We start from the raw sequence: 13,948 nt of genomic DNA, 5'->3' as shown, positions 1-13,948 counted from the left end.
GAGCAGCTGTTTATTTTGGTTTCAAGAACAACGCATACTTTGTTCCGGTGACCATCGAGTCCAAGGGGACAAGTTTCCAGTGCTGACTTCAACCCCAAACCGCCTCCCCTGCCCCCTCCACAGCCCCCCGGGCCCTTTCCCTCTTTCCAGCCTGTGCCTTTCTGCATATCCAGATTTTGCTGCAGTCGTAGTTCTCATCACTACAAAGCTGTTTGTGACGAACGTTTTCCTTTGTCTTTTGCAGAAATCCCAATTTCTACACCCACCCGTATTGACACTGTCCCTGAAGGTGAGATATTCCCATGTTTTCTGCACTTGCATGTAAAGCTTTAAAAACGCCAACATCAACCCAAACACAATCTCTCGCATTTGTTCTGGTTGCCTCACTTTCAGTTGATTGTTACCAAAAGCTGTTGGCAAGATGGTACAGATGTTTCTAGTCTGGCTTTTTTTCCAACCTGACCATAAACCATCAAATTAGTGCTCCTCAATCCATGCGTTGCACCAAGACAGTCTGCCGGCCCTCGGGTGGACGATAAGCAGGAGATCCACCTGCCAGCATTAGTTGCTGCACGTCGATGATAATCCCATGGCATTTTTATTGAAAAAGTATGTGAGTTATCACCGGCAGCCTGGACGGTTCACCAAATTCCGGCCCCAAAATGCCAGCGGCAAGTGGACCGGGCTTCTAAGGTATTCCTTGACAACAGGTCATGCTGCTTGGTATCTCAGAGTGTGGTGGCTGTGCTGGCAGCAGCTCCTACACTATTCACAAATTCACACACCTAGGTGTTACCGTGTCATTTGTGAATGGTCATCTTTGGCTACAAGGACCAACGATATAAGAACCCAAAACCGTCTTCTTAGACTTGTTCAAAAAGGTGAAACAATGTCATTATGATGTGGAAAGTAAAAATCGTCAGGCCGAGGGCACTGATGAATGAACCAGTGACGTTTCACTCCACATTGCTTGTTTGCTATTGTACATTTGTGCAGAAATTGTTATCTCAGATTCTTAAGTTGGTTAAAGGATTTTGTTTGCATTTCAAACCGTTAACTAGTAAAAGCTAGTAAAATTGTCTGAAACATTCGCCATTTGCTTTGCCGTTGCCACCATAGATTGTGAGCTTCGTGAGCTTCGTTTGACATTGCAATTCCCCACATTTTCTGGACCAATGAATAAATTTCAATTCAATTTCGATTTCAATATGATAACATCAACATTTGAGTACCAGTTCACTGGTAATTCCCTGCTTGTCGTAAAAGGCGACAAAAAGGGTTGGCGGCAGGAAGGGCATCCGGCCGTAAAACATTGCTTCAAAAAGGGGACCAAAAAAACAACAACAACCACGGTCCCCGAAAAAGGCCAACCCCCGCTTTGCGGGGAAAAAATGGCCTCTAAATGTGGTTATTTTTTTTTTTAACAGCACTTTGCAGGTTTGTTTTGAGAAAAGAGGTCCTCCGAGGAGAGCTGAGTAATAGAGAACTCGCTCCATAGTTGTCTAGTCATGCTTCGATTCCGGACAAATTAGGATCCGAGTACTGTGCTGCTTTTCAAACAGGGCTGTGCACAATAAAGTACAGCAACCCTTATACATCACTAGGGCAGCTGTCCAATCTGATGGCATTTGCCATTGAGAATTTAAGATTCCATTGTATGTACAGTATTTAAAAAGAATATACAATTGTGTGCTGATACAATGGGTGAATTTGAGGGTCTTTATACTTTATTTGGGAGGAAGTGGCAGATTGAGCTGAGGCTTTACAGGTAGGCAGGGAATTCACAGGCAGGGGAATAACTTCAGGAGACATCAGTGTACCTATACTGAAATTATATGGATGTTAATAGACAATGGACAAACGCATAGTACCGTGTATAGGATTAAAACCTGGGCCCTGAGCATCATGAGCCAAATGTACAGATGGTAATGCTATAAGAAGGGATTGAAGTTGGAAAGGTTAAAATCGCATTCAAACTAAAGATGTTTTCATCAAACACATAATAAGATGTTTGTCTACAGATAATAGTTGGACAGAGGGCAGACAGGATGGCCGAGAGGTATGCACACTCACCTTTAAGCTGTCTAGCCTGGGTTTGAATCCCGATCCAGCTATAAAAAAACTGCGATCCCGGTGTTTCACAGGCAGGGTGATTCATCAATATGTGTGCCTTCCCTCGGATGGACGTTAAACGGGCGTCCCATCTGCCAACATTAGTTGGTGGACGTTAAATATCCCACGGTGTCCTTTGCGAAGAGTAGGCGAGCTATCACTGGCTATCACCTGGTGAAATTCCAAATATCCTATATCCCCACCTTAACCAGCAGAGGGCATTTCATCAGCGGCACATCCACCCACTCAGCCAATGATGCTACCCCGCAGCCTTGTGTTGCATATGAATGAAGAAGAAGAAGTTGGACAGAAAGTATGAATCTGATGGTGAGCTTGTTGTAACCTTGTCTAACAGTTTATTTTTACATGAACATCTGCGATTTGATGGGGTTTTCTTTTTATGCCTACGCCGACGAAGTTTCAGGTTGTCCGTCCGGCTGTCCGACCGGCTGAAGGGATCTTAGCCAAAGTTGGCACAAGTATCTATAATGATGCAAAGATAAACTGATTAGATTATAGTATCAAGAGGTCAAAGGTCAGAGGTCCCATTAGGTAAGACTTCTGTTACTGCGCTAACTTGTGAACCAGTAATGGGATTTTGACCAAACCTGGTATAAGTATATATTATGATGCAAAGATGAACTGATTAGATTTCGGCATCGAAGGTCAGAGGTCATGTCGGGTAAAGATGTGATACTTGAGAATATTTTAAGGGATTTCAATCAAACTTGCTACAAGTATGTACAATCATGTAATAATGTGGGCAGAGACATATCCATCGACGTTGGGACATCGAAGAGTGCTGTTCTAGTTTCTGTCGTGTCTACTGCTCATTGAGGAGCTGCACAGTTAGCACATGTAAGACAAAGATGCGTCACATCAGTGTACATTTAAATTAAATGCAAATTAGTGGGCAAAATTGACAAATCGACGCAATATCAGATTTAATTATTGAGTATCAGCATCACGAGATAAGTGCTCGGATGGGAAGACCAGACAGATTGAGATAATGTAGATTAGTACATGCTTAAGCTGATCAAAGTTGTTCACCTCCACATCGTTATCTTTCTTTACTTTCATATACCAACAGCCAATATTAAGCAAAATTTGAGGTGTTATATGTTTCATTACAATTTCATCTATTATGATCTTTCTTGCGATAAACAACCCAATTGCCAATTTACCTGTGATGTGTCTCAGGTCTACAGGAGCTCCACATGGTTGTTGTTGCCGCTGTTGTGGTTCTTTTTGGTGGTCGATTTTTGAAATGTGCACCCATTGGTCAGAAGATACCGGACCCCATCCACATTTTTCACTTGACTCCACCCACCATGACATCCAGATGAATTAATATGACCGTTAGCTTGGTTTTCTGGACATCCGGCCTGTGGGCTTCTGCTGATTGCACACTGCCTGGGTTTGTTGCGTCAGATATCCTAGCCTTTATTTGGGTCGAGTGTTGCTCATGATGAGGGACCCCAAACAATCTAATCATAAGTCCAATAAAATTATTAGTAAGATTTAACCAAGCCTGTCAGCACACATTGTACGCATCTACATATAAAAAATAGCATTACTTAATTTTTGAACGGCCCCAAATTGAGGTTTTTTTTTTTGTTTTTTTTTGTATACAGAATCGAGGCTCGTGTAAGAGCTAACATATTGAACATTAAAACATGCACAGACACATAAAACATACAATGAAGGGAGCGGGAGACAAGAGAGGGAGAGAGAGAGGGAAGCACACAAGCACAACAACAGTAGAGAACAGGGACGTCGGTAGATCTGTGGAAGGGAGAGGGCTGGGGGAGGATGGAGGGGTACACGGTGGGCAAAGCAAAACAAACAAAAACAAAACAAAACAAAGCAAAACAATGAATTATTCAGGTTAAACAAGGGGTTAAATAATTCATGACTGTGTGACGAATGGCTCAATCTGATATAACTGTGGCGGAGGGTGGCATGGATTAGAGGTATCGAGTTAATCTTTAAACCCTCCGAATCCTACCGGCCGCTATTCAAACTTCCACATACCCTGGCTGCCGGTAGACCGGCCGCCACATGCTTTTTCTTTTTCTTTTTTATTGTTTACGGCTCGTAATGGAGCTTGTTTTATACATAGTCTAAGGCTAATTTTCTCTTGTTTACAAACATATCACGAGCAACTTTCTAAGCAATTGGCGGCTCCGTTACGTTACACCTACTCTTCGGTCTAAAATTATAGGACTAGAAATTTTTTTTTACAGGCAGAAAACCGAAATAAAACTAAGTTCAACTTTTTAGTGATTTTTCTCCAGGAAGCCTACCTAGGATGGGGGAGCCGAAAGTGCAAGGAGCGTAGGGTTCAAAAGGCTAATAGCGCATTAAATGTGTTTCCCAATTGTGCTGTTCATCGTTTAAGAGTGCTTTAAATGCACGTTTCCCAATTGGCCCATTACCGGATTGTGTCTCAGGTTGTAACCACAGTGCGGTCATTATTGTTCTTCAATATCCAATCAACGTTTTTTTTCTTCGAAGTTTTCATGTGCAATTTTTTTGGCATTTTAAAAATAGGCAGAGGCAGGATGGCATGCCGGAGATTGCGAAAAGAAGACAAGATGGAGGAATAGAGATGAGTCGTGTTGGCTTCCCCTGGTAGTGTGTGCTCAGCTGTGCTGGGTTCCGCACCTTGGCATGGCCTTTGAAGGCCTTCCCTGGTTCCCGTACTAGTTACATGCGCTGATTTCCTGCACTTGACAAGTGATTGTGTGCTGAGACTTCAAGGTCCAGTCACTAGGCACATTGGAAAGGCCCGTGAGGATTATGTTTGCCCTCAAGTTCCCAAATTTGCACACCGCCTGTGCATGCACAGCTGCATGCATACACCCCTTCCCCCTCCTAGTGTGTTAAACCTACATTGAAAAAGGCACCTTCAGGAGGTATTGAGAATTTTTTAATTTTTTTTTACAAGTAACAGTGCTTTGGGTAAAAGTGTAAAAGGTAACATTTCATTTCAAACTGGAAGTCGGACATGCATTCTTCTTCTAAATCCCATCAATTGCTTTGACAATTTCAGTGAAACGCATTTGTGTTTCTGATCAAGTAAACCAACATGTTAAATAGGTTTACTCTTTTATCGATGGTGCCAATGCTTTTGATTTATTTCATACGCTTTGCGGTGAACGTGTAAAAGTTACCGCCCTCTTGCTCTGATGAAGGGCTAAAACCCGAAACGTCAGCTTTACTTTGCTTCCCACGGTGATTAGCCTACCTTTCTGAATCAGCAGTTGATAAAACTTCTCCAGCGAATTATCCAGCGGCAAAGACTGACACTAGCCTCAACAAAGTCTAACATTCCACCCAATGAAAACCAGTTTTGTTGAAAAATAAAGGCCGTCTGTAGAAGAATGGAGCACAAAGCAATTGCTCCAACTCTCTTTCACCCTGCTCCGCTACAGCTTCTTTGTGCAAGCCTTTTCCTTCCCTTGGGTTTCCTTAGACACCATAAGGCAGGGGTTCCCAACCTTTTCCTCGGTGTGATCCTATTCAGACATTTAGAAATTCTTATCACTCCTGGGTATGTGTAGGCAAGATCAATACTCACTTGTCAAAAATATGGCATTGTACTGAATATTTATACTCTGGTAAATCAAATTTTGTCAGGTGTTTACTTACCTGGATTGGTGTGATACTTGGCCTTGAGGATTGCAACACAACTTCTCAAAGCTTGGTTTTGTGGTAGACATGGTACACCGCCTCTCGGAAGTTAACGTTGCGGTGGTAGGTGAAGTTCAGGGCTGGCTGAGCTGTTATATAGTGGTGGCATCCCTTGGAGGAAGTTTCTTTCCATGGGTGACGTTTCCATGTGACAAGTGGTAAATACAAAATGGAAAATTTTTAAACAGCAGTATCTGCATGCTGCCCAGGGAACCCCTTGCCATAAACCTTCAATCTCTGCCTGGTGTAGTCACATATTGTCTCACTTTAATTATGCTCGCTTTATATGTTGTCTAAGTTACCATGAAACAAATACTTAAAAGCAGAAGACATTCCTTAAAGCAATTTTGTTGTTGAAACAGCATTCGTTCAAAGTAATTGTCATACCCGATTGTGGGTTAAAGGGACATGGAAACAGTTACTCTTTCATCTTTGACATGTTTTGAAGGTTCTTTTATTAAATACAGAAATATCTGTTTAAGCAAATCGCTGTATTTTCTTTCTTTTCTATCAATGAACGATCCAGACAACAATACAGGAAAGACTTAAATGGTGTATTTCCATTTCTCTATTTGGTTAATAATGTCTCTGAACATAGCTCTAACCGCCAATAGAAACAGAGCTTTCTCCATGAAGCTTTGAAGTGAATTCATGATGTCTCTTCGTGAGTTACCTCACGTTCCATTGGCTCTTTTTGAACTCCTTTGCCATACTTTTGTGCTTTTGATGGAGGTTTTTCTTCTTCTCTAACATACAAGTACCAATTTCCTTTTCGGATAGATAAAACCAACGTCTTGATGAACTAGTTATCATTGGCAGAATACTGTGGCTGGTCATTGTGCACCTGGCATATGTCGATGTGATTATCAAATAAATCAGTATTTTACTATTCCGACCATGAAGTATATTATTTTGTGAGTCTCGCTGCTTTACTACACAACAAAATCCTTGTAGGAAAATTTGAATTGAGCAAAATAATTGGGTTTCTGATTGGATAGAACATCGCTGCTCTAAGTTGGTAGAGTGTTTGCGATCGAGTTGGGTTAGAATCGTCAAAAAGAGAAGTTTAAATAGATGTTGAATAAAATTATCTCTAAATAACTAGTTTTACTTATCTCATCTAAAAACTGCTTACTTTTTTTTTACTACTTATCTTTAAACAATTCGTTTTATGAACCAGATATTCACTATTTAATGCTTAACAAAAAGACAAAATTTTTACAAGAACGGCAGTCAGTAGAGCGTATACCTCCGCTACACTGGACAGTTTACATTTTGTATCCCACTGGCAGTAGATCTGGATCTGGACCTGAATCAAAGTCGAATCAGCTTGTTAATGTCACATAACGAACTCATCCACCTCGTTTTGTTATAATCCTTCCACAACCTTTTGAGATTTCATGAGATATATCGTTTTTATCCCTATCACTCAATTGTGACGAATCACACCCGTATGTGCTCGTCGAACATCTCATTCCAAAATCATGGGCATTAATATGGAGTTGATCCCCCCCATTGCTGCTATAACAGCCTCCACTCTTCTGGGAAGGCTTTCCACTAGATGTTGGAACATTGCTGCGGGGATTTGCTTCCATTCAGCCACAAGAGCATTAGTGAGGCCGCGCACTGATGTTGGGTGATTAAGCCTGGCTCACAGCCAGCGTTCCAATTCATCCCAAAGGTATTCAATGGGGTTGAGGTCAGGGCTCTGTGCAGGCCAGTCAAGTTCTTCCACACCGACCTTGCTTTGTGCACGGGGGCATTGTCATGCCGAAACAGGAAAGGGCCTTCCCCAAACTGTTGCCACAAATTTGGAAGCACACAATCGTCTAGAATGTCATTGTATGCTGTAACATTAAGATTTCCCTTCACTGGAACTAAGAGGCCGAGCCCGAACCATGAAAAGCAGCCCCAGACCATTATTCCTCCTCCACCAAACTTTACAGTGGGCACTACACATTCGGGCAGGTAGCGTTCTCCTGGCATCCGCCAAACCCAGATTAATTTGTCGGACTGCCAGATGGTGAAGCGTGATTCAACACTCCAAATAACACGTTTCCACTGCTCCAGAATCGAAAGGCAGCGAGCTTTACACCACTCCAGCTGACGCTTGGCATTGCGCATGGTGATCTTAGGCTTGTGTATGGCTGCTCGGCCATGGAAACCCATTTCATAAAGCTCCCAACGAACAGTTGTTATGCTGATGTTGCTTCCAGAGGCAGTTTGGAACTTGGTAGTGAGTGTTGTACCCGAGGACAGACGATTTTTATGCGCTAGGCTCTTCATCACTCGGCGGCCCGTTCTGTGAGCTTGTGTGGCCTACCACTTTTGCGGCTGAGCTGTTGCTGCTCCTAGATGTTTCCACTTAACAATAACAGCACTTATAGTTGACCAGGGCAGCTCCAGCAGGGCAGAAATTTGACGAACTGACTTGTTGGAAAGGTGGCATCTTTTGACGGTGCCACGTTGAAAGTCACTAAGAAAGTCACTCCTACTTGGTGGACAGGTTGCGTGTGTAAAAATTGATTCAAATTTGGTGCAGATTCATATGTGGATGCAAGATTTATTTCAATTTCTAAATTTATTATTTACAATTAAGAGATGGCACCAAAAATGATATATAGTACGATGTTTCACAAATTTGATGGATTATGACAAAACTTGGTGGATTAGTGGGATATGCGACAAGAACAAGCCGATTAGACTTTGGTTCATGTCCAGATCCGGCCTATCATTGGGATACAAAACGTAAACTGTTCAGCCTGGCAGAGGCTTGCGCTCTACAGAGTGCCGTTCTGGCTTCATACGTTATTTATAATGCGCCCTATGACACTGTGTATTTGTTGTAAATTAAAAGACAATTATTGTAGAGAATCAAAGGCTTTATTGTGCATTATGAACAGAATTATCACAATGACGCAGCCAGTTTTGAACAGAAAAGGCGTCCACCGAATATTGCAAATGAGTGAAATCTCATGTTCGGAATCGGCCTTCCATACCTGCCTGTACCTTTCAGAGAGGAAGCAGGCCCCTTCAGCAGCAGGTGCTTGTGGCTTTATAATGGCCACCTGGAAATGCCTCAGAGAAAGTTCATGCATCCAGTTCTGTTGTAGATAGTTTGTGGTTTTGGTCAGCACCGTGAAATAGAAGTGGTCTGTATTTTCAATCCATGTTAATCATTCTGTAAATCACACCAACATGTCTGCCTGCTATTTCAATTACGATTGTTGTAGATTCACGAAGAGACTAGCCAGGCACAATGCCCATTCCTGGCCTCGTGATACAAGGAAAAAGACACGAATCTGTCCCAAAAGACTTGATCTCACTTTCCATTATTTTAATGAGGACCAGACGTGAGATCTATGCCACCCACTAGTTCCTTCAGGCTTTGAGCCAAACCTACTACGGACGACACTGATTTCCTGCCTAATTATACCTTTGCTGGAAATTCTGGGAAAGAAAAGCATCTTCGAGTTACGTAACGAAGAGTAATGTCAAACTAACAAGCTGTCTGCACATGATACCATAGCAGATATCACAAAAGAAGTGTTCTAACAGATACAAGATCACAGCCTGAAGCTCCTTTCAGGCTCAAATTTATCCAATGAATATCAATCAATGGCTCAGGATCTGACAGGGCCAACAATCCAAATGAGGTGGCATCCTCAAATGCCTTGTGGTGGGGAAGGGGGTGTGCATGGCTCAATGTCTTCCCACATTGTTTGACTCTCTGAGCTGCAGAAGGTGAAGTCCTCAGCGGGTGTCCGGTCTCGCCTTTTCAAGCGACTATGATGGCACAGGCTTTGGCTCCACCTTGCCTCCATCTCGTTATGGGTGTGAATTTAACGATCTCCACAGGGGGCTGCTCTACAAGGGTCAATTTCTCCAATTAACCCACAGGAAAATGCACGGTGGTCGAGGAAGTGCCCCCAAACGGAGAAAGCAGTCTAGGAAGTGGTAGAGCATGATTCTGGGAGCACTAAACCAACTTGTTAAGGTGTCCTATAAAACACCATTTGTACTTTCACAAACTGACGATTCTGTGAGATTCCAGATGAAATACTGTCTGTGAATGAACTTCGGTTTTCCCTAAATTATATCCTTTACTTCTTTTTTCTGTTGTGCGCATTCGAATGTATTTGGTCTGAGGTTCGAGCCTTCAAATGCCTAAATGATTCTTCTTCATTTTATAGTTTTGCTTTGAAAACCATCTGGGGGTCATTTCTTTCACATTTCGAGTTGCATCCTTTTTATAAGTTTCGTTAACATGTTCTTCTTGTGCCTTTATTCCGAACCCAGTTTCAATTTGACTGTCATATTGTTTCCTTGGAATTTTTTTAGCCATTCTTTATGATTGTTTTTTGATTACTCAGTGTTAATTATTACCTTCGCCACCGAAAGTGGACAAAAGTTAATTATGTTTTCACCCCTGTCTGTCTGTGAGCAGGATATCTGAAAAAGTTATGGACAGATTCGGACTAAATTTGGTGGAGTGGTTGGATGTGTGACAAGGAAGAATTTATTAGATTTTGGTGAAGATACAAATTTGGATCTGGGTACTAGAATTTCTTAAGTGATTCTTCACCATTGAGAGATAGGGCGAAACTATATATAGCGTGATATCTCAAAAAGTTGTGTCCGAGTTATGACAAAACTAGGCGGATGAGTTTGATAGGTGATAGGAACAAGCTGATTCGATTTTGATTCATGTCCGGATCCTGATCCGGCCCATCAGTGGGATACAATTCATACAAAACGCAAACTGTTCAGCCTGGTGGAGGTATGCTCTCTACCAAGTGCCCGTCTAGTATTTATGTGTAATTACCTCCTTCACCGAAGGTTCACCATTGGGAAATGGGGCCAAAAACGATACAGCATAATATTTCAAAAAGCTTTGGACGGATTATGACCAAACCTGGTGGATGAGATCGTTAGGTGACAAGAACAAGCCAATTCGATTTTGTTTCGTGTCGGATCTGGATCTCTCCTTTCAGTGGGTTACAAAACATAAACTGTGTAGCCTGGCGGAGGTATGCGCTCTACCGAGTGCCGTTCTAGTTATTAAATAACTCGAATAATTCGATTTCCATTTGCTTTCGTTTTTCTTGTAATGTTACTTATTTAACGACACAAATGATCCCCACCTTTTGTGAAACATTTTTTTTCCAAGTCTTTCACAAACCGTCTGGCCTGGCGGAGGTATGCGCTCTACCGAGTGCCGTTCTAGTTATTAAATAACTCGAATAATTCGATTTCCATTTGCTTTCGTTTTTCTTGTAATGTTACTTATTTAACGACACAAATGATCCCCACCTTTTGTGAAACATTTTTTTTCCAAGTCTTTCACAAACCGTCTGGCCAAGCCTGACGTTCGACTCAAGGTGGCAGGAATTTGTAATTTACTCCGGGTGCCGCTGATAACTCTCTTACTCTTAAAAAATGACCACATAGAATATTGAACGTCCACCAGTGAACCGTGCTGGCATAATGGTCCTCCGCCTTGATATATTTTTGATACAGATATCGAAGCTTCTCCATGCATGGAATACACCAGGGTGAGAATTCATAGTTCATTAGAGATTCGACCCCAGGATAGACAGATCAAAGGTAAATGCACATACCGCTTGGCTATCCTGAACCACCTTTAGAGGCCATTTCCCCGCAGAGCAGGGGTCGGCCTTTTTCGGGCATCATGGTCCCCTTTTTGAAGCAATGTTTTATGGCCAGATGCCCTTCCTGCCGCCAACCCTGTTAGTCGCCTCTTGCAATAAACACGGAATTACCAGCAAGCTGGTACTCAATTTGCCGACCTCGGAAGGATGACAGGCTGAGTCAACCCCCGTGGCGTTAATTCAGCGATCGACCGGGATTCAAACCCAGGATCTGAGGATCCCAAGCCGGCACCCTAACCGCTAAACCAACACGCTCGCTTGGCTATCCCGCCAGTCCTATAATTACTCATCAGCCAATAAGCTTTCACTCTTGTAGTATTTGATCTATTCCAACCAGTCATCGGGTCGCAGTGCTACATCGATCTGTACATATTTGTTTAATATCACAATTTTAGTTGTTATTGCTTTATTGATCGTTTTTACTGGGTAATATTGTTACGCATGCTATAGTCACAACCTTTTTCCCGGTTTTTTTGATATGTTTTCACAATACATTAGAATACCGTACTTATATTTCTACACTACAAGTACCGATGTTTCCTCCACTTTCCTCCTGAAAGTCATGGAATAAAAAAGTTTTTTTTTATTGACCATGCCAAACAATCTTTGGTGTGCAGCAATTAAATACCTTGTAAAGCCTCCTTGTGCCATCATTCCAAGCTGAACATCTGTTAACAGTTTATCATAGATTTGCCATTCTTTGGATAGTGCATCCCCTAGTTCCTTTGAAATTTTTTGTAATTGTTACTGCGCTTATAATTGTCATTCCACAACATCTCAGACCCGACGATATGACTTGAACAATGTGTATCTGGATTCGTCCATCGCTCTGCCAAAGCTTCCTTCACATGTGGAGGTCTCCGGATTCCCATTCATTGCCTCTATATGATGTGTGTTTGAAATGGCAGTGTTTGGTTCATTTCTCAGGCATTACTTGGTGGATGTTAATAAAAGATCCCACAGTATCATTTGACAAAGAATAGGTGAGGTATTACCAGCACCTTGGCAAAATTACAAATTCCTGGCAAAACATTCATGGGGCACTGTGTCGGTGGCATAAATGCGTAGCCCTTAGGAAAGTGTTCACATCTGAGTTACTACTACTACTACTACTACTACTACTACTACTACTACTACTACTACTGCTGCTGCTGCTGCTACTACTTTTTTGACAACCCCAATTATTCCCACCTTATTTTGGGATTGACCAGGGAAGGTTTCTGGGTCAAGATTTTAGGAAACAGATGACGGGTGCGACATTTGACCGAAGGTGGTAAGAATTTGGAATTTGTCCAGGGTGCCTGTGATGAACTCGCCTACTCTTCATGAAGGACACCATGAGATATTTAACGTCAACCAGCTAATTTTACCAGACGGAACACCCTGCTTAATGCCCCTCCAACGGACGGTGCATTTTGTGATAAAACATCCTGCTTGCGAAGCACCAATCTGACCGTTTATAGTCGGGTCAGGAACCGAACCCAGACTAGACGACTTAAAGCTAATTGTGCTTTTCCTGTAGCATGTTATCAGAAAATATTTATAATCGACTGCCGATCTAATATGCATATTATTGATCACCCTATTGGAAGACTTGTGTGCAGAATAGGCGAGCTATTGCAGACATTATGTCCAAATTCATGAATGTTTGGGTCAGCCCTGGTCAGCCGGTTCGTGACAAAGTTGGACCAAAACATCCCCCGGACAACCCAGCAAGAATGTGGCAATAATTGTGGCTGGTGAAGAAGATTGGAAGACTTGTGCTCGCTCAGCTCCTCTTCTTTGGCATTTTGTGCAATGTATAGCGTGACAAACTGCGCGCAGGCTTTGCTTGAAATCGAATTGATTCCAGCAACGGTTTTGTCACTGAATGGCAGGATTATGTGACAAGTCACATCTGTTCCATTACACCAATCTGTCTCAGGGTTCTCTCTGAAACACCAAAGGTGATTTTTCTAATGGCCTTCTAGATTGTAATGTTCCACTTCAATATAGCATTCCTGATGGTTGATTTGAGTTGGTGAGAACAGTTTAAATTATTCCATTGGAGGTTGACACACATGACAGCCAATCTACCATATAAAACACAATGTTAGTTTGTGTGTTTGTACAGATGTCTGTCCCCCTCCATAAGGGTAGGTTCTAAAGTTCAATCTTATAACACGAATGTGTGTTCACTCCAGTATACTTTTGAGGATAAAACTAACTCGAAAAACATTTTCCATAGAAGAGTAATTATGGCTCTTCTATTGGAATTGTAGAAGGTGGCTTGCAAACCGAGCATCAAGGGCAGTGTACAGAAGGGATGAAAATAATAATAACAATACATACAAGGTGCAGGGAGGTGAAATTCGCTGCACGTGATGTGCAACATTTCACTTTGAAGGAGGCATTCTACACCACGCTCGAGTCTGTGGTCGATCAGTGCCCCAGGAGAGATACTCTTCTGGTCTTGGGGGATTTCCATG

At 42.2% G+C, this 13,948-nt stretch overlaps 1 protein-coding gene across 1 annotated transcript in view; it reads left to right on the top strand.

Annotated features, from left to right (window-relative positions):
• LOC137423456 (netrin-1) overlaps positions 1-13,948 on the top strand; it is a 184,551-nt gene that overhangs the window by 140,348 nt on the left and 30,255 nt on the right. Inside the window, exon 5 of the mRNA XM_068110653.2 lies at positions 245-289. Within this exon, the coding sequence (XP_067966754.2) occupies positions 245-289 (45 nt within the window). The remainder of the gene's footprint in view (positions 1-244; positions 290-13,948) is intronic.

The sequence above is a fragment of the Myxine glutinosa genome, chromosome 3 (assembly GCF_964187855.1).
Source record: "Myxine glutinosa chromosome 3, kmMyxGlut1.1, whole genome shotgun sequence".
Taxonomy (NCBI): domain Eukaryota; kingdom Metazoa; phylum Chordata; class Myxini; order Myxiniformes; family Myxinidae; genus Myxine; species Myxine glutinosa.
This window is presented reverse-complemented; position numbering and strand designations above follow the sequence as displayed.